This window comes from Equus caballus, chromosome 9 (genome assembly GCF_041296265.1).
Source record: "Equus caballus isolate H_3958 breed thoroughbred chromosome 9, TB-T2T, whole genome shotgun sequence".
Classification (NCBI taxonomy): Eukaryota; Metazoa; Chordata; class Mammalia; order Perissodactyla; family Equidae; genus Equus; species Equus caballus.
In genome coordinates this window covers 36,683,978-36,705,701 of record NC_091692.1, presented here as the reverse complement: position 1 = coordinate 36,705,701, position 21,724 = coordinate 36,683,978, and the positions used below count along the sequence as shown (strand labels likewise).

The following is a 21,724-nucleotide window of genomic DNA, read 5'->3' as shown; positions in this document are numbered from 1 at the left end:
GTTTCAAAATGAATAAATAAAATATATAAGCATGGTGTACCTAAAGAAAGGAAAAATTGAGCAGAGCAGTAATAAGAAGGAAAAGTGGTCTGTGAGGGGCCGATGTGGAGAGTAATGCAATGAAGCAGAGTTTAACTGTTTTGTATTTAACCACTTCAATTTCTTCCTTCTAAAATTTGTTCCCAAGTATTATCCTCATTATTCACAGTTTCTGTATTTACAACACACGTGTTCCCAGCAGAGTTTGAGCAAGGCGTTACTCTGCCTGCTTGTTCCAGCTCTCACACTGTAACTAAATGTCCTTTTCTTGGTCTGTTTATTGCCATGTTTTCACATTTTTCTGCTTTGTGTTGGTGATTTCAGTGTTTAAACTGGCCGGCCCCCCAGGCATAGTGCTGAAGTGCTGTGTGTTAGATAAGAAAATGCATGTGCTTCATTCAGGCGTGAGTTACAGTGCTGTTGGCCATGAGTTCAGTGTTAAGGAATCAACAATGTATATTAAATAAGGTGTCTAAACAGAAATACATATAAAATAATGTTATAAATTGACAGGAACAAACCCTGTATTTCTCTGAGCAGCGGTTCAGCATTTGCTAATTCTTTGTGGTGACTTGATAGAACATTAACTACTGTGAATAATGAGGAATAATGAGAACTGACTGTATTTCTCTCCTCTTCTTCTGGCTGGGATTATTTAGTTATTTTGTGGGCAGGGGGGGCAGGTTTTGGAACCTTTTAATTTTGACAAAATTTCAAATTTACGTAAAAGTTGCAAGAATGGTATAAAGAAGTTCCTTATAATGGAACTATAAATGGATTGAATAGTGTCTGTCCTAAAATTCATGTCCATCTGGAACTTCAGAATGTGACCTTATTTGGAGATAGGGTCTTTGCAGATGTAATTAGTTAAGATGAAGTCATACTGCATTAGAGTGGACCCTAAGTCCAATGACTAGTATCCTTATAAGAAGAGGCGAGGACACACAGAGACACACACAGGAGAGAGAGTGCAACATGATGATGGAGGCAGAGATTGGAGTGATCCAGTTATAAGCGAAGAAGTGCCAAGAATTGCTGGGGGAAAGAGGCAATGAAGATTCTTTCCTAGGGCATCCAGAGGAGCTAACACCTTCATTTTGGACTTTTAGCCTTCCGAATTGTGAGAAAAGTTTTGTTGTTTTAAGCCACTGTAATTTGTTATGGCAACCCTAGGAAACTAATACAATCCTTTATCCCAATTCACCAATTTATTATTATTTGCCTCTCTCTTTTTCTCTCTCTCTTTCTCTTTTCCCCTTTCTCTCTCCCTCTCCTTCTCTTCTTCTTTCTCTCTTTCTTTCTGCATATGTGTATCTAATTTTTTTCTGTACTATTTTAGAGTTATTGGGAGACATAGTGCACCTTTACCTCTAAATAGTTATTTCCTAGAATTAGGACGTTCTCTTACATAAGCCTAATATAATTACAAAAATAAGAAATGGAAAATTGATACAATACTGTTATCTAATCAACAGTTCATATTCAAATTTTTTATATTGCCTAGTAATGATCTGTTTTCCCTGGTCGAAGATCCAATCCAAGATCATACATTTTATGTCCTTTTCATGCCTCTTTAGACTTCTGTTAATCTGGAACAATTCCTCAGACTTTCTTTGTGCTTCTTGACCCTGTCGTCGTTGAGGTGTACAGGCCAGTTATTTTGGACTTATCTGATATTTTCTCCTGTTTAGATTTAGTTTATATGTTTTTGGTAGGAATACCAGAGAAGTTGTTTTGTATTCTTCTCAGTGTCTCACATCAAGAGGCACTTGATGTTGGTTTACATCAACACTGATCATTTGATTAAGATGGTGTCTGATGGGTTTCTCCACTATAAAGTTACTATTTTTCCCTTTGGAATTAATTAGTTAATAATTTGTGGGGAGATGTTTCTTGACCATGTGAACATCCTCTTCATCATTAAACTTTCATGTGACCACTAGTTTTAGCATTCATTTATGGTTTTGTAAATCCATCATTTGTTTGTTTGTTTGTATCAATGTGGATTCGTATTCTCATATTAATAGGTTATAATCTTTTACTGTCAGTATTTATTTGATGTGGGAATGTCCCACATTTGGCCAGTGAGAGCCCCTTCTTGCAGGCTCATGTGTCTTTTTGACATGTTCTCATTATTCCTGGAGCACTTTCTTACTCTCTGGTTCAAGATATTTCAGGCTCATTTGTACTTGTCTATCCCATCCCTGGAATTACCCATTTCTATAAAGAGCTGACCTGGGCTGATTTAATGCATTAAAGAGGTATTCTGAAGTTAAAAAATATATATCGGCTCTAAACAGACTGAATGATATCTTTCACTTTCTTTACTGTTCCAGATAACTAAGTGAGCTTCTTCAGAGCTGACAGGGGAAACTGCACACTGGTGGAGGGTAAACACCCTCTTGAGGATAGATGTCTCTTCCTCTCATGGTCCTGCTTCCACAATAGGAATTTCTACATAAGGAGGAATGTGCTTAGAGCTGTTACATGTTAAAATACTATCTATGTTATGGCTGAGTTTGTTTCAATGAATTTTTCCCTTCTTCCTAGTTAAGGAAATTTTAATGGTATATTTTAATCTTTATATTTTTTAAAACTACAGTGATATTGATGAAGGGTTTTATTTCTGATTGGGTGACCAACTCATAGTAGTTGACCTTAATTTGATTCCTAATGCAAATCTAAAATTTTCCTTAAAGTAAAGTGCAAATTTAAAAATGTATGAAATGAATGCATGTCTGTTGTAGACATTTATAAAACAACAGAACAAAAAAGCTTCCAGAAAATAAGTCAGTGTTAATCACTCTTGTACTCCTTGGCTCATATTTTCTTCTCTTGAGTATCTTAAATATGTTACTTTCTTCTCCTGGCATAAAGCTTTGCTGTCAACATCTGATAATAACATAATTTTTATTCACTTGTGAGTCATTTATTCTTTTTCTAGATGCTCAAGGAGTTTTTAATAGTCTATTTACTAAGATTTATCTTGGTTTTGATTGCTTTTGACTTGATCTTTTCAGGTATGTGGTATGCTTCAATACGTAGCTTCTTTTTTTTTTTAATTTCAGGAAAGTTTTTCTGGAATTTTAGTTTTTAGTATTTGTTCTGTCCCATTGCTTTGGTTTTATTCTTCAGGGATTCCTGTTTGTATGTTGGATCCCAAGAGAGACTTGATCACTCTCTTTCTCTTGAATCCTTTTACTCTTTCTTCATTTGAGTTGGGTAAACTTTTAAAATTTCCTTCTATTACCTTTCATTTCTCTTCACATATTATCTGTAATATCTACTTGTTCTTGGATTCCTTCCTTTTTTCTGGGGTGATTTTTAAAAGAATTTTATTCTACTTCCTAATTTTGTCACTTCATTTCTGAATTTTTATAAATCTGAATGTTTTGTTTTGAAATAGTAGGTTACAGTTTTTTCTGTTTTATGGGCATGTCTTTGATGTGCTTTCTTTGTGTTTTGGGATGTTATTCTGCTCCTTTTTGGTTTTTCTAATAACTTTGTATGGGATTTAGCTTTGATCCTTTATGGTTTGTTTTTTGAAGAAGATTAGCCCTGAGCTAACATCTGCCACCAATCCTCCTCTTTTTGCTGAGGAAGACTGGCCCTGAGCTAACATCTGCCACCAATCCTCCTCTTTTTGCTGAGGAAGACTAACCCTGAGGTAACATCTGCCACCAATCCTCCTCTTTTTGCTGAGGAAGACTGGCCCTGAGCTAACATCCATGCCCATCTTCCTGTACTTTATATGTGGGACACCTACCACAGCATGGCTTGACAAGCAGTGTGTAGGTCTGCACCTGGGATCTGTCTACGAAACCAATCTATAAATGAAAATTTGGGTGAGTTTATTCTGAGCTAAAATGTGAGGACCATGGCCCGGGGTCTTTCTTCCCACAGGAAGAAAGGGCACCAAAGTGGGGTGTACAGAGTGGTTATATACCCCCAAAGAGGATGTTTCACATATGATTGAAATCTCCTTTTTATAATAGTCACGAGACTGCTCTGTCAGCACAGTGATTGATGGACACAGCAGGTAGGTCTGCTGTCTCAGTGGACACAGCAGGGTGGCAGATCTGTTGTCTCGGGCTGGGTGGTCACAGGTGAGCAAGGTGAGTGCAGCAATCAGTTCTTAGCCTAAGGAAAGATGCTTATCCTTAAGGAAATGCCAATGTTGGGGGAAGTTGTACCTTTATCTTAAGGCCATTTGTTCTTGCCATAGTAAATGTTTAAAGCAGATATACAATGCATGCTCAACGGCCCTTTTGGAAAAAACAAAGTCAGGCCGAATTAGGTTTACACCAAATGGCTTCCTCATATACTCCAATATATCCTATTGATTGCCATTTCTATTTGTCAGATCTGAACTGGGGAACTTAACCACTGCGCCACTGGGCTGGCCCCTGGCTTTGATCCTTTTTTGCTGCTTATTTTTATGTTATAGTTATTCTGAATTTTTAGAAGGAGGGCAGATTCAAGATAGTTTTTATAACTTCCATTGTTTCCTTGTAGTTTGCAAAAATATGGCCACTTGTTTCTTTGTTATTTATATATTTTTGACTCTGCTCTCATCCACCACTCCATCTGGACCTTTTCTTTTCTTTGTCTCTATCATCCCTCTGTTGCTGAGCAAACTCCACTCCCAGTAGTATCTCGTCAGTGGGGGGCCCTGTCCAGGAAGGTAATCCTGGCTGACTGATTTGGAGTGTCCTACACTGCCCCCACCCCTTTGGATCTTCTTGGCTGGAGCTCTTATCCTCACTCTGTTTCAGGTACCATTCTCAGATCACCTGTTCCACTTCCTAGTTCCTAGTGAACACCAGATATCTGGGTGCTCAGCTCCTCCTTTGCTCCTGTTCTTCTCTCACCCTCTTTCCTTTCAGGTATGAGACCATGCAGGACTTTGGAGAGTTGATTATTTGTCCTCACCAATTTGTATTTTGGAGTTTGTTGATTAGTTCTACGTATTGTATATGCGCTTTTGGTTTTGCTATCTTGTTGCTCTTTCTTTACTTGGGGATTCAGAGACATTCAAAAACGTTGCCTTTACCGCTGCCATTCGTGAGTTTCCACTTTGTTAATTGTCAACTTAATGTCTATTTAATGAAGTTGACCTTTTTTTTTCTTTAAAAATCATCCCTGCAGAGAAAAAGAAATTGGAATATAGAATACTCATCCTTTCCGGGAGAGAGTCCATTGAAGTTCAGAAGAGCAGGTCTCAGGACAGTGGGGGCAGCTGCTTCCCTCTCTGAAGCATGGCTGAGGTGTGGAGAAGGATTTCAGGACGCTTCTGGGACTCTGGTAAAGTAACTGTAAAATTGTTTTCCCTGAATGCCAAAGGGTAAATCCTAGATTCCTGAATGTTTAGGCCACTGTAATTATATTTCTTTGGAATTCCTTTATTTATTTTCTTTCAGGACACTGTAATTGGTGCATTACTTTTTTTCCCCGCATTCTTGAATTCCTTTAATAATTGTGGCAAGTTAGTATTAACCTCTTAATGCCATGCAGGACCTTTTAACCTTTTTGTTTGTAAATGAAAGATGCATACTGAGAGTGTTTTAAGAAGATGAAACTGTTGAACATCCTACTCTTCACAAGAAGTATATTTATGAAATGCTTGTATATGCAGAATTGTTTGGCAATGAGATATTCTGGTTAATTTTTATATATATGGTAACTTTGAAATACAACATAGCGGAATACTATTATAAACTCTAAAGGTTTGACGGCTCTTGTTTAGATACTGGAAAAATACAAAAAATACATTTATAAGTATATGAGGTATGTGTGCTTTGGGACTGCTTAGGGGTAAATATAAATAAAGGAAAACAGAGAAATATGTTCAGGACGGTGTAGTTTAAGGTTTTGACTATTTTATAAAATACTGTTGGTTTTTAGCCTTGGTTACATGAATTACTACATTATTACTGTTATCTGCCTGCAGTCATCAACAGCTGAGAAGAAGACTATTACAGAAAAGTACCTTGAATTATCCCCTAGGCCCAAAAAAGGTAATATTTTGTTGATTTCTTGACAGAAAAGGTATAAGGCTAATAATATATCCTTCTTTGATTTATTTGCTTTCTTTTAAAAAGTTATTTACATAGTTTGAATAGACTATGCTTGGTTAAAAAACATCAAAACAATGTAAAAAGGTATTTTTTGCAAAATCTCTCTCTTGTCTTTGTACTATCTACCCCACTTTCCCTGCCTCCTATGGACAATTATTAAATTTTTGTGTGTGTCCTTCCTGCGTTCATTATTGCCAGCGGAGCCTAGTGGTTTAGCTGAGGGTCATAGCTCCAGGGCTTTTTAAAAAATTGGATTTGGGAAATAAAGTTATGACCTATGATATAAGGACTGTACTACTTCAGGTAATGAAACTCTTACTTGGTGAATTAGTTAGGGAAAGCTTTCAATTACAAATAGTAGGAAACTCTATTGTAATGTTTGAAGAAATGGGTTGAATTTACCTCCTGCAACCAGAAGTCCGGGGCTCCAGACTCATCCTGAATTCTGCAGCCTTAGCTTGGGGTTTGTTCTTGTGGCCATGAGGTAGAAGCTAAATTCTCCAGTGTAGGCTCTGAGGTTTTTCTCCAAGTGAACTTTTCCTCTGGGAAGGAATTTCCTCCCTAGGACCTCTGTCTTTGGCCAGAACCTATTACATAGGGCCACGTCCACTAAAGAGACTTCAGTGAAATTAAGAATTTTTAAATATCTATGTTGCTGCTCAAATAAAAATGGGGTTTGTAAGTAAGAAAGAAGAGGAAGTGGATATCAGGGAGGCAGTTACTGTGTGTTTGGGCAGGAAGAGTGGGAATTTGAGACTTCAGGGATCTTGTCTGGTTCCACAGTGTCCTGACTGTGTCCTGATTGTGTGATCTTGGGAAAAAGCAAGCTATTCATGCTGAACCTAAGTTTCTGCATCTGGAAAATGGTCGTAAGAATGTGTGCCTCTTTGGGTTATTATGAGCTTAAAAAAAAAAGTCATAAAAATGCTTAGTTCAAAAGCTTACGCTTAGTAGGTGCTTAACTGATGGCAGCAATTGCTGTCATGTCTGATGGCAAAAGGAGCCATATGAGGGCCAGCTCGAAGTTCTGCAGTTGGAAAACTTTCTGTGAATAAGAGCCTGAACACTTTAAGCTATGCTATTATCTCACTAACATTTAAGAGAGTCTTTTTTGATGCAAATGAAAAATAAAATTTCCCAGGTGTTTTTTTTAATTCCTAAAACACTGTATTATAAAATAGACTGGCACACGTCTTTTTGTAATACCGTAATTTTCTGACGGAATAGCAGAATTTAACTTTTCTTATTATTAGTGCTGAATGCTGTGATTTTCAAAGATCGATTTAATTCTGATTTCTAAACTGTCATAATATATGGAGAAAATAGCATATATATATGTATTTTTTTTTTCTTTTTAAGATGTGGCTTGTATCTTTTTCTGGAGTAATCAAATTCAATCTGGAGAGAGAAAGCAATATTAAATAAGCTGCTACCATGTATTTAATTACAAAAGGATCTTTGGGGATGATTTCCACATACCAATATATGTTCGACCCACTCTGCTGTACTTTCCACTCTGTAGAATGAGCGATATATTGTGAAAGGCTGAAAGAGCTTGTATCATTATGTAATTATTTTATTTATGGGATAAGCAGCTTGTTAAGGCAAGGAAGTATTGTTAATAATTTAACAAAATCTTATAAATAGAAACTGATGGAAAAAGCAACTCAAGGCATTTCTTAGAACTGGTTCATTTTTAAATAGTAGCTTCTAAAGTATTAGTTTAAGATAGGCTATTAAAAGTTTTAGGGTGTGGAAGTAATATTTTTATGAGAGCTAGGAAGCAGAAGTGGGGGAATGTACAAAGTGTGCAAAAAACACACCGACGTGTCTCGTGTCTCTATTTCCTCATCTATAAGGCGCTGAGAACCACAGAAGACTGAAAGAGGGAGGAAATAGAGGAGAAGGGAAGGGGTGAGAGAAGCGAGCAGATGAAAGTTGGCAAAGGATCTTACCAGAAGGTTCAAGGGAGATGGAAGAAGATAAAAACTTGAAGTTAAAAGAACCTTTGTGGGTAGTGATTTTCTTAATAAGGCAGAACTTTTTTAAAAAAATGTATTTATCAAGCAAAATGAAACTGAAATATAAAGGAAATATTTTTTAGTTTTAATTTTTAAAATTTTTTCTCCTAAAATACTCTGCAAAATATTTTCTCAAAATCTTTATTGAGGTCAGAAATCTTCTGTTCCTTGAGAAGCATTACTAAATATTTTTATTATTATTTGTTGATGTACTTTTCTCCCCGTTGGACCATGGGTGTTTTAAGGGCAGACCCTTCTCTGTTCTTCATCTTTACATCCTAGGTATATTAGTTTGCTGGGGCTGCCATAATAAAGTACCACAGGGGCTGGCCCCGTGGCCGAGTGGTTAAGTTCGCGCGCTCCGCTGCAGGCAGCCCAGTGTTTCGTTGGTTCGAATCCTGGGCGCGGACATGGCACTGCTCATCAAACCACGCTGAGGCAGCGTCCCACATACCACAACTAGAAGAACCCACAATGAGAAATATACAACTATGTACTGGGGGGCTTTGGGGAGAAAAAGGAAAAAATAAAATCTTTAAAAAAAATAAAAAATAAAAAAAATAAAGTACCACAAACTGGGTGATTTGAACAGCAGAAACTTATTATCTCACAGTTCTGGAGGCTAAAAGTCCAAAATGAAGGTATTGGCAGGGTTGATTCCTTCTAGGATCTGCTCCAGGCTTCTTTCCTTGGCTTGTAGTTAGCTGTCTTCTCCATGTGTCTCTTCACATTGTCCTCTCTCTCTGCATTTTTGTTTCTGTGTCCAAATTTCTCATTTTTATAAGGACACTTGTCATATTGTATTAGGACCCACCCTAATGACCTTACTTTAATTTGATTACTTTATAAAGACCCTATCTCTAAATAAGGTCACATTATGAGATGCTGGCAGTTAGAACTTTAACATATGAATAAATTTTGGGGGGACACAATTCAACCCATAACACTAGGTACTAGCACAATGCCTGGCACACAGTGGGCACCCAGAAATGTTTATAAATACATGGTGACTATTCCTATAGTCTGGCTGATGTCCTTCCTAGAATTTTATTGGAATGGGCCTTGATTTCCGGGGTACTCTTTTTCAGTAAATGAAGTGAATTAGTGACTAATAAATTCCTGGTAGCGTTTTACCTATATAAATTGTATAGTTAAGTGCCTATAATTCATAGGTTTGTGAATTCTGTGAATTCATTGTATAATCTGAAAATAGTGATAACTTTACTTCCTGTCTTAGTCTGTTATGGATGCTAAAACGAAAATACCACAGACTATGTAGCTTATAAACAGAAGAAATTTATTTCTCACAGTTCTGGAGGCAGGGAGTCTAGTATATTTGGTGTCTGGTAAGGACTCAATTCCTGGTTCATAGGCAGTGCCTTTTTGCTACATTCTCATGTGTCAGAAGGGGCCAAGGATCTCTCTGGGGTTTCTTTTATGGGGCATTAATTCCATTCCTGAGAGCCCCACCTCTTAATACCATCACATTGGGGATTAGATTTCAATATCTGAATTTTAGAGGGACATGAATATTCAATTTGTAGCATTCCAGCTCTTCTTTTTTGATTTACTTTTCCAGATGCATAATAATGAAAGCGATTTGCAATTAAATACGTAGCTTAGTTTTATTAGCTATTTAAATCAGTATGGATTCTTAGTTTATTTTTAATTTTATATTTTGATTGATGGATAACTAGTAGTTCTAGATGTTCATGGCACAGAGTAAGTGTTCAGTAAATATTTATTATTATATGTTTTTGTGCCTTTGTTAAGTGTTGTTTTTTCAGACATCATTTTGTCAGTGAATTCTCCTTTCCTGATCAACATAAAGTGGAGCATTCACTCCTTTTGTGCTGCCATTAAATCACAACATGTCTCTAATGTAATATTTAGGTGTTTTTGGTATTGATTTTTTTGGGTTGTTTTTCTTTTCATTTCATCAAATATGCTGGGAAGCTATAGCTCTATAATTATTTCAAGGGTTTTTTTGAGTTTTCATTCGTGCTCCAGTCATTTTCCTTGTCTTTTATAACTTATCTCAATCAGTTCTTCTTTTTCTTCTTGTAATTTGGCTTTAATTCAAAGAATCTTAGCCGGGTTCCACATAGAACTTTAGGCAGGAAGATTTGATGCAAGATATTGCTTCCACTATCATCAGAATTTTGTGTATTTGTGACTTTGGCAAAGTAAGACATGTAAAAATTTCATTCTGATAAGTAACCATATCAGTTGATCGTTTTTATATATATATATTTTTTTTTTCTTTAACAGAAACTGTTACATCTCAGAGTACCAGTGGACTTACAGATTTAACACAGAGTTTCAGTGGAAGTGATCTGTCAGATGAAGGTAAAACACTTTTTAAACCACAGAGAGATAATGGACATGGTTCTAGAATAGACAGGTTTTGTAACAGGAATATTTTATGTCCAGAAGATGAGGACAGTGAAGGTAAATTGATAATTTTGTAAGAAATCCAATTTTTGTTATATATTGGGTTCAATATTGGAAAAAACTTTCTTACATTCCTTTCCTAATACTTAGTGTTGATTATGATTTTACTGAGTCCCAGTCTCTTTGCTAAGCCCTTTAGAAACATTTTCTCATTTCTCCCAACAACTACAAGAGATAGATATTACCAGTATTATTATTATTTTTTCTTTTTAAAGATTTTTTTTTTTTAAGATTTTATTTTTCCTTTTTCTCTCCAAAGCCCCCCGGTACATAGTTGTGTATTCTTTTAGTTGTGGGTCCTTCCAGTTGTGGCATGTGGGATGCCACCTCAGCATGCCTTGATGAGCGGTGCCATGTCCTCGCGCAGGATCCACACTGGGGAAACCCTGAGCCGTCAAAGCGGAGCACATGAACTTAAACACTTGGCTATGGGGCCAGCCCCTCAGTATTATTTTTATAGTTAACAACTTCAGCTTGATCATGTTAGAATTGGTTGGCATTCCACTTTGGGTCTCTGACAACAAAGCCAGTTCTGTCAAGTACTACTAATAATGCTACATCCAGATTGCCTCCTTGCTGACCTGTTTTGGGTAAATGCTATGATAAGCAATGTATGGTAGAAGTATAACTTACTATCAAATTTCTGTTCTGATGGAATTTTTTATTGTATCGTGTTTTAACAGTTTAAAATTGGATTTCTCAACCTTGACACTATTGCCATTTGGAGCCAGATAATTCTTAGTTGGGGAAGAGAGTCTTTCCTGTGCATTGTAGTCTGTTTAGCTGCATCTCTGGCCTCTATCTAGGTGACAGTAGCACCCCAGCCCCAGTTGTGACAACCAAAAATGTCTCTAGATGTTGTCAGATGTTCCTTGTAGGACAAAATCACCCCTGGTTTAGAACCACAGACTTAGAATTATGGTAATCATGTTCTTTTACAAATTTTAAAATGTGTAGCTGATCTAGAGTATTTAGTCTTTTTTTTTTTTTTTTTTTTAAGATTTTATTTTTCCTTTTTCTCTCCAAAGCCCCCCGGTACATAGTTGTATTTTTAGTTGTGGGTCCTTCCAGTTGTGGCATTTGGGATGCCACCTCAGCACGGCTTGATGAGCAGTGCCATGTCTGCGCCCAGGATTTGAACTGGCAAAACCCTGGGCTGCTGAAGCGGAGTGCATGTGAGCTTAGTCACTCAGCCACGGGGCCGGCCCCATAGAATATTTAAAGTCTTAATGCTGTCAAAATAAGCTTCAACTTTTAACTCTTACCTTGTTAGTGCATGTTAGTTACTTAGTCAAAGTTAAGTTTGTACACACAGCCCCTGTGTAAGGTGATTACATCATTTTGGCCACTTTGTATGCCATCTTACAGTTGACATTTTAGTAATAACCGGGTGAAGTGGTATTTTAAGGTTATACCTCAGTTCACAGGGCTTATATAGTTAATTCAACCATATTAAATGAAATTCATTGTTATGTAACTCTTGATTTGTCTTCACACATCTCAGAACATAATTCCATTATTAAACGCTATGCTTTTTCTGGGTGAATGGTATGTGAATTACATTTCAATAAAGCTGGTATTAAAAAAATAAAAGTCATATATGTCCTTTCTATTAAAAGAGATACTCAATAGTTTGAAAAGTCTAAGGATAGAAAGATGCTTTGAGTTAATTACTTTAAAATGAGTTAACAAAGTATTGATTTGTCATAAACAAGTTGACTGTTGGGTAACAAGTAAATGATCCCTTGGATTATATCTAGTCTTGTGTGCAACTGCTGGTTTATCTTTCTCTTCTCCCGAGTTTTTCTCTTCCTTTCTTTCCTCCCTCCCTCCTTTTTACCTTTACCCTTTATCAAGTTCTTGTTTTATCTCATGGTTATTATGTATGCTATTTCCTTTGATATCTACTATATCTTGTGAGCTAAGTAGCCTCATTTTACAGAAGAAAATTGGGACTTAGAGAAGTCAAGGCACTTGCCCAGAGTCACATGGTTCATAAGTGTGCCAACTGATATTCAGAGCCCAGGATGTCTAACTTCATTGCTGTGTGCTTGAACACTGCTCTGGTGGTTACCAGACCTGGCCTCTTATCAGAATTACCAGGTGAGCTTTAAGAACAATATTCCCAGACCTTCTTCCAGCCATATTGGATTTGAGTTTCTGGGCCTTAAGGCCCAGAATTCAGATTGACAGGGAAGAGCCCTGAGTTAAATTGTCAAAATATTTTTCTCTTTAAAGGAATGTTTTCCCTTTGATATGTCTTTTATATAACTTTGGGGGAGTTTCTTAACTTTTCAGAGACTGAATTTCCTCATCTGTAAAATGCAAATTTTAGTCTAACAGCAATTGTCTTGCCTGCTTCATAAAATCATTGTGACCAGATGAAAGGTCTTATTAGTTTTGTTGTGATATATCATTTTATAGCACTCATCACATTGCAGTATAAGTGTTGTTCATCTCTGGGCTTCTCCAGGGTAGGGATAGTGTTCTGTATTCTTTCTTGTATTTTTTCCTTCTCTTTTTTATATTGTGAATATCTAGAATGGCTTGATAGGCCTTGAGTAGGCACTGATTTTATTGAATGTATGAATGAATGCTATAAAAATGTATTGTACTGGCAGCAGTGGCAGTAGCTCTGAGAGCACTTGTGCTCCTTCTCTCGCTTTCCGTGACTTCCTGCTGTGATGGTTCAGCAAGCTGGAGAATTTCTTATGCATTTCCTTGCTTGGTTCCATGAGTTAATGTGATGTTAGAAATGGGAAATAATTGCTATTGCGCATCTGCTTCTCTTAGACTGGTCTCACCTCCAGTCTTTTGTAATCATTATAGTGAACTTTTGCTTCGTCTTCTGGAACAACAGTATCAGATTAAAGAATACTTACTGTTTTTGTTTATCCCATAATTTTAACTTTAGCTTAAATTTTTCCTTTTCTTTTTTTCTTTTTTGGTTTTTATTTTGAATTCCCTTCAAGTATTAAAGCTAGTAAGTTTTTAAAATTTTTAATATTACTTCTATCTGGAAGTAAGATTGTTGCTACTAGACCTCTGAAACAGGGCCAAGATATCTTACTAGCCTCCTGAGTTGCTGAAGTAGCTGTGAGGGAGCACTTGTGCTTTGTACTGTAAGAAAGGTTGTGTTATATGCCATGCCTCAGAGATTAATTTATCCTTAATAACTACTTTCATTTCTTTTAGCATAGTAGATTGGAGTCAGTACATTTGGTTATTTAATATATGAAAATAATTTAACTTGCAGATTAAAATTTTCCTGAAGTAGCTTCTAGGTAATCATGCTTATGAAGTAAACTGAAAACTGTTTACTTTAGTTGTTTCCTTACTGATGAAATAAATCTATAGAAGAAAATTGGGGATGAAAATCCTTGAAAACATCTTTAGTAAATAGAAGACTGATTAAATAAACTGTGGATCAACTATGCAATGGAATCCTATGATATAGAAAAGAAAAGAGGATACTCCCTGTTTACTGATGTGGAAAAACCTCTCAGTTGTGTTAAGTAAACAATAAAAATCAAAGTGTATCAGAAAGGAGGAGAAAGTAACACTGTATTTTTTTTGCTGGATCATGCTGCCGAAACTCTAGAAGGATACAAAAAAAAACTAATAAAACCTGAGAATTGGCGTGGCGGTAACAGGAGAAATAGGATAACTAGAGATAAGAATAAGAATATACTTTTCACTGTCTTTAAACATATTTAAAAAAAATTATTGAACAAACATGGATCTTTTTATCTATTGAGAATTAAAAAATAGATTTAAAAATACTAAAGATAAATAAAATTGTTTAAAATTGTGTTTTTTTAGATGAACTGCAGTTCATCGACTGGGAGATTGACAGTGACAGGGAAGATATTAGTGAATGTAGCGAATTTGAAGATGATGAGAGTGCTGTGGAAATATCGGACTGTGCTTCTTGTGCAAGCAGTCATTCTTTGACAAGTGAAGAGAGGCTATCTGAGCTTCCTAAGGTAAGAACAGATTGTTTCAGAATTTTTCATTCTGTTTATGGCGTTTGTTAATCATAGCCTTTTGGTTGTTTTTAATTCCTTCCTCAGGGACAACAGCTTTGACTCTTAGTGGATTCTTTTGTTCCTTGCCTCCTTATCTCTGAATAACATACTTGTAATGTACTTCTAAACAGGGGTAAATATTGAGTTCTCTTCTTACCCATTGCCCACCGCCTGCTACACATTGAACTTTTCCCATCCCTATGTTCTTCCAGGATAGATATATCATGATTTGTTTAGACTACTATTCAGCATTACATAATTATGAATAAATAATATTCATAACCAAGGCAAATATTAATTATGATGATTTTTCCTTCATGCTTTTTCATGTTCCTTGGAGTTAATTATTTTGGGCTTTTGTTTGCCTAGTTTTACTTATCGTTAATAAAACTCTAATGATTCACCATTGTTTAGCTCTCCCATTAAGATTTTCAGACGCACCAGCCATTTTATCAGTTTAGTTTTCTTGGAGAACTCTTTTCCATAACTTCCTAGCTACTCCAGTTTGAACTCAGTGTCCTCTCTGCTTTGTGGACCTTGCAACCCTTAGGTCCTATTTCATCATCTTTCTGGGAGTTCCCTTTACTTCTTCCCTACAGGGAGCAACTTCATCCTAGATTCCATGCCTACTTCTTCCTTTATTTTCAGTTTCATATTGATTGAGCACATCTTCCAATAGCTTCCAAGAAAGGATTTATGTAAGATAATTTCTTGAGATTTGGCATGTCAGAAGATGCATGTATCACACTTTGATATGTTACTGAAAACTTATATAGAATTTTAGGTTGGCAATAATTTTTCTTCAGAATTTTGAAGGCATTGCTTCACTGTCTTAGTACCAGTGTTGCTGTCAAGAAGCCTGAAGCTATTCTCATTCTTGATCTTTTAAGACTTTTTCATTATCTCTTCTTTTAAGTAGTTTGATTGTAATATGCCTAGGTGTGGTTTTCTGCTTAGAGTTTGTCAGACTTCTTGGTTTTCTGGTGTGTCAGGAGTTCCCATACCCACCTGTAGGGTCAGTAATTCCCTAGAAAGACCCTCAGAACTTAGCTTATAGTCATACTCATGGCTATGATTTATTACAATTAGATGACACGATGCCAAATCAGCAATCTTCCAAGAGTCCTTTTCCACTAGAAAGTCCTTTTCCACACAGGGCATGCTTAATTTCTCCAGCAGTGAGTTTTGACAACATATGTAAAGTGTTGTCTGCCAGGGGAGCTCATTAGCAGCTCAGTGCCCAGAGTTTTTATTGGGGACTGGTAATGTAGGCACTTTTCTGCCTAGCATGTACCAAAATTTCAGATTTCAAGAAGGAAAACAGGTATTTAGCGTAAGCTGTATTGTTGGTACAGTTTAGGGACTTATCATTTAGGGAATGGTGGAACCCTCCTGAAATCTAAGTTGCCAGAGGTAGGCAAGGACCAACATTGTGCAAGCAGGGCTTTCTAAGGATGTTCATTTTAGATCCGCTATGTTACATCTCTTCTTCACATATGGAAAGTTTTTCATCACATTTGCAAAATTTTTTGCCTTTATTCAACATTTTTTTCCCCTTAATTCCCTTTTCCTTTCCTTCTGGGACTCTAATTATATGTGTATAAATTAGACTGCTTGATGTTGTATCATGCATCATTGATGCTGTATTCACCTTTTTCCCCCTCGCTGTTTCATTTTGATTGTTTTTTATTGCTGTATCTTCAAGATTAATATACTTTTTTCCTGCAGTGTCCAGTCTGCTGTTAATACTATCCAGTGTATTTGTCATCTGTTTGATATGAATCTTTTTATATTGTCCATGTCTCTCCTGAACACAGTCATACTTTCTTCTATATTTTGAACAGAGAGAGTATATTTTTAATAGTTGTTTTAATGTTTTTTTCTGTAAATCTATTTTCTGTGTGTATTTCTGTTGATTAATATTTCTCTTCATTATAAGTTGCATTTTTCTGCTTCTTTGCATGCCTGGAAACTTTTGAGGGAATACCAGACACTGTGAATTTTATGTTTTATTTGTTGCTGAATTTAAAAAATTTCTTTAAATATTTTGGGGCTTTGTTCTGGGGTTCTGTTACTTGGAAACAGTTAAAATATTTTTGGATGTTGTTTTATGACTTATTAGGTGGGTCCAGGGAAGTGCTCAATCTTATATCCTACTACTGAAATAAGACCTTCCTGGATATTCTATGTAATGTTCTGGATTAGGAGTTTTTCCAGTCTGGCTGGCAGGAACAACTCCTGTTTCCTGACCCTGTATGAGCACTAGGTACTGATCTTCTAATGCTTCTGGATGGTTCTTTTCCTGGTCTCGGGTAGTTTCTTTATATACACATGCTGATCAGTACTCTGCTGAATACTTGAGGCGAATTATGGGTTCTTTATGTAGCTGTGGCTTTTCTGGCACTCTGTCCTATGAACTCTAGCTAGTTTTGTCTCCCTGGACTCTCTGTTTCTCTGTTTCTTCAACTTAGGGAGCCCACTGGGCTTCATGTCAGTTCCCCTTCCCTACTATGTGCTTTGGAAATTCTCTTGAGAAAGTAAGCTGGGGCAATTGTAGAGCTCAATTCTTTACAGAATTTCAGGGATTAGTGTTCTTCTTGCCTGATGTCCAGTGTGTTGAAAGCCATTGTTTTATGTATTTTGTCTGGTTTCTTTTCATACACTGTAGCTCATGAAAAGATGCTCATGATCATTAGTCATTAGGGAGACGTGAATTAAAACTATAATGAGATATCGCTTCATACACATTAGGGTGGCTGTTATCTATAAATGGAAAAAAATGTTGAGGATGAGGAGAAATTAGAACCCTTGTGCATTGCTGGTAGCACTATAAAATGGTGCAGCCACTATGGAAAGCAGTTTGGTGGTTTCTCAAAAAGTTAAACATAGAATTACCATATGATGTAGCAATTCTACTTCTGGATATATACCCAAAATAATTGACAGCAGAGACTCAAACAGGTACTGTACTTTGATGTTTATAACAGTATTATTCACGGTGGTCAGATAGTGGAAACAGTGCAAATATCTGTCAACAGATGAATGGATAAACAAAATGTATGTGTGTGTGTGTACACACACATAGACACACACAATGGATTATTCTTCAGCCTTGAAAAGGAATGAAATTGTGATACATGGTACAGTATGGATGAACCTGAAAAATGTTATGCTAAGTAAAGTAAGCCAGATACAAATGGACAAATACTATATAATTCCACTCATGCAGTACTCAGAATAGGCAATTTCATAGAGACAGAAAGTAGAATAGAGGTTACCGGGGGCTGAGGAATAAGGGGAGTTATTGTTTAAATGGATATAGAGTTTCTGTTTGGGATGATGAAGAAATTCTAGAAATGGATAGTGGTGGTGGTTGTACAGCAATGTGAATGTATTTAATGCTCTGAGCTGTACACCTAAAAATGGTTAATATGGCAGATTTTTTGTTATGTATAGTTTACCACAGTAAAAAGTGAAAGAAACTATATGTTTTAGAATATTTTTCTACATCTATATTCTATATCTAGAATATTCTATATCTAGAATATTTTTGAGGACTTTTTATTGTTGAGACAGTAAAAATGTTTATGAGAGAATGCTAAAAGAAAAAGGCAAAATATCAATCTATATATGCTATAAAATCTCAATTCAGGGGTCCCACAGAACTGTTGAGAGTCCTGAGACTGCCACCAAAACTGCCATGGAATAAATTATATCTGACCAGACCAGGAAGTGTTGTGCGTGACCTAAAAGTTTCTGTTGACCTCTCAGTATATGGACTGGACTAGTAATCCTTTATCTCTAATGAACTTCAGTGTAAAAGAAAAGGCTTCTGGGATAGCATGGTCTGTCTTCCTTCTCATTGTCATGTTGTACTAAAAACATGCTTCCTAAAATTGTTTCTCAATATTAGCTTATTATAGTGGTTGCTTTGGTGGCTGAGCTATGTGTTACATCAGGTTGCTGGCTTTTTTTTTTTTTTTTTTTTTTGTGAGGAAGATTGGCCCTGAGCTAACATTTGTTGCCAGTCCTCCTCTTTTTGCTTGAGGAAGATTGTTACTGAGCTAACATCTGTGCTAATCTTCCTCTATTTTGTGTGTGGGATGCCACCACAGCATGGCTTGATGAGTAGTGTGCAGGTCCACATCCGTGATCTGAACCTGCGAATCCTGGGCTGTTGAAATGGAGCGCATGAACTTAACCACCATGCCACTGGGCTAGCCCCATTCTTGGCTTTTTAAAGCACCTCATTTCTGTTGTGACAGGTCAGATTCCTGTGCATGGCTTCATATCACAAGTTACTTGTCTTTATAATTTTTAAGTTTTATCTGATAATCAAGAGCAGGTTCTGTACTGATAAGATAAAACATTCAATAGTTAGTTTCATGAATTCCTTTTTTTTGTTTTGAATAGAAAGAATGATGGGTTTGTCCTCATCGAAGGTTATTGCCATCACTGAATTTAATATTTAGCATTTTACTCTTAATTGTCAGAAATTTTAATTTTGTTATTAGGAACTATCAGTTTCTTAGAACTTTTAATTTTTTTCTTGGCTTGTTTTTTGGGGAAATATTCTGTGAACCAAGGATATATTTATTCTTTGAAACCTACTGTAAATAACTACAACTGTAAGAAAGACTATAATGCTGCATGGGTAGAAATGCTGGGTGGTTGACTGGGCTCACTAGCTAACTGAGAAACTCTTGCACACAGGTTTTGTAGTCCTTGCAATTCAGATTCATACCTTGTTAAAATTACAAATTACATTATGACACAGGCTTTTCAGGATAGCTCTTGAATAATAAAATGTATAGTTATAAGAAGTGAATGGCAAGCCTGCTTAGTTCTCCAAAATGTAAACAGCATATCTCTGGGTGGTAGGATTATTGGGGAATTTTATTTTCTTTTTTGTTATATTTATTTTAGAATTAATAAAAACACAAAGGAAAGCATAGCTTTCCCTCAAAGGAGAAAAAGAGAGAAATAAATCACATATGTTGAACGTATACTGGGCCTTATATTGTACTAGTTGCTTTAGGTACGTGTATTAGTTCATTTGAGCTATAACAAAAATACCATGGACTGAGTGGCTTAAGCAACAGAAATTTATTTCTCACAGTTTTGGAGGATGGCAAGTTCCATGATCTAGGTGCTGGCGAATGTGATGTCTGGTGAGGGCACGCTTCCTGGTTCATAGAAGGTCCTCTTCTCACTGTGTCCTCGTATGATGGAAACGGTAAGGGAATTTTCTGGTCCCATTCATGAGGGCTCCACTCAAAGGCCCTACCTACAAATAACCATCACAGTGGGGGTTAGATTTCAACATAAGAAATTTGAGGGGATTAGATTTCAACTAATGATTAGTTTTCAACATTCAGTTTATAGCAGTGCATTTTCCATTTGAGCCTTAAAACAATTTTGTGAGGTAGATGTTGTTATGCCCAATTTTTAGACAAAGAAACTGTTAGAAAAGATATGTGACTGTGAGCTAGTTACTTACATAGTAAACAAGGCAATTGTGATTGAAACCTTGCCACAGAAGTATTCAGATGTTGATTGAATGCCTCCAGATCTCCTTTGATTGCTTTCTTATATTGGAAGAAGCATGCAAATGGGCAGAACTTTGAAAGATAGGGTCATAGAAAAGAGAAGACATTGGCTTGCTTCGTATTTAAAAAATTCAAGACTTCCTCCATGTAGTTCCTCATCAAGTACACCTGTTTTTCTTAATAAACTTGTATATTAAAGCGTAACATATTACATTGTCATTGAAAAGTGACTGAAAAAATGGATTTGTCCAAGCAAACTTTGAGAGGCATTCCTATAATGTAGGAAAGATCCTTTTGGATTTGTGGTCTGCCTAATCACAGTGGTGTTCTCTGGGGCCTTAACTTCTGTCTCCTTTTCTTTCTTTCTCTTCCTCGTATGAAAAATTCAATTTTCCTTATTTTCTTCTCAAGCTATGTTCTCTTCCAGATACTGATAACTGTTAAATCTCTTTCTAACCTGGTTGCTGTCCTGAATTCCATATGGGTTTCCAGCTGCCGAATGACATCTTTGTATGGATCTCCTAAAGTTACTGTAAGTCTAGGGGTCCCAAGCCATATCGTTTCTTTTCCTTCAAAGCCAAGCTCATTCTCTTTGTGTATTTTTGGTCTTAGTTAATGACTTTTCTTTTTCACTGTCTGGTTCTATTTCATTACCTGGTAATGCACATTTGGCCTCTAAACTACAGCATCCCCACTACTTCTCCCTGAAATTACACCCTTTCACCTGTTGTCTGTATTGTTTCAGTTGCTTTGTAATTAATTTCTTGCCTTATGTATTTTTATTAGATTTATCTTAATAAAAATTATGACCTTATTGAAATACTTTTTATTTTTTAAAGATTGGCACTTGAGCTAACAACTGTTGCCAGTCTTTTTTTCTTTTTTTTCTGCTTTTTCTCCCCCAATCCCCCCAGTACATAGTTGTATATTTTTTAGTTGTAGGTCCTTCTAGTTGTGGCATGTGGGATGCCTTCTCAGCATGGCCTAACGAGTGGTGCCATGTCCACGCCCAGGATCTGAACCAGCGAAACCCTGGGATGCCAAAATGGAGCATGCGAACTTAACCACTTGGCCATGGGGCCAGCCCCTATTGAAATACTTTTGATGGTTTCCCATTTCCTGAAAATCAAGGTCCATATAACTTAACTTTTACAGTTTAGCCCCAGCCCCTTAAAGTGAATGAGGCAGAATATACACTGTATGGTTCTATTTATATAAAACTCTAAAAAATACAAATGATTCTATAGTGACAGAAAGAAGGTTAGTGGTTGACTAGGGATGAGGGTGGAGAGGAGGGATGGATTACACTGGGACATGAGGAAAGTTCTGAGGGTGATGGAAATGTTTGTTATCTTAATTGTGGTGATAATTTCACAGGAGTGTACACATGCCAAAACTGATCAAACTGAACACTTTGAATATGTGTAGTTTAGTGTGCTTAAGTAATATACGTCAATAAAATTGATAAAGTTTTGAAAGTACAAGAAAGATGTAGGTCTATGTGCTTATGAAATAATCTTCAAAATACCTTGTTAAATGGCAAAAACAGGATATAG

The 21,724-nt window shown here is 36.4% G+C and overlaps 1 protein-coding gene across 35 annotated transcripts in view; it reads left to right on the top strand.

The window, feature by feature from the left end:
* SPIDR (scaffold protein involved in DNA repair) overlaps positions 1–21,724 on the top strand; it is a 472,172-nt gene that overhangs the window by 35,993 nt on the left and 414,455 nt on the right. For 18 of the 35 annotated variants that reach the window (XR_011421318.1, XR_011421317.1, XR_002810355.2 and 15 more), the window contains 4 exons: positions 5,188–5,343; positions 5,990–6,056; positions 10,409–10,486; positions 14,414–14,577. Coding sequence is in view for 28 of the 35 variants with exons in the window: in XM_070221582.1 (XP_070077683.1) it covers positions 5,188–5,343; positions 5,990–6,056; positions 10,409–10,486; positions 14,414–14,577 (465 nt within the window). In the remaining 7 variants the exon portion in view is untranslated. Of the gene's footprint in view, positions 1–5,187; positions 5,344–5,989; positions 6,057–10,406; positions 10,487–14,413; positions 14,578–19,833; positions 19,856–21,724 lie in introns of those variants that run through there. The other 17 variants (XM_070221578.1, XM_070221577.1, XM_023648661.2 and 14 more) reach the window with 5 other exon arrangements.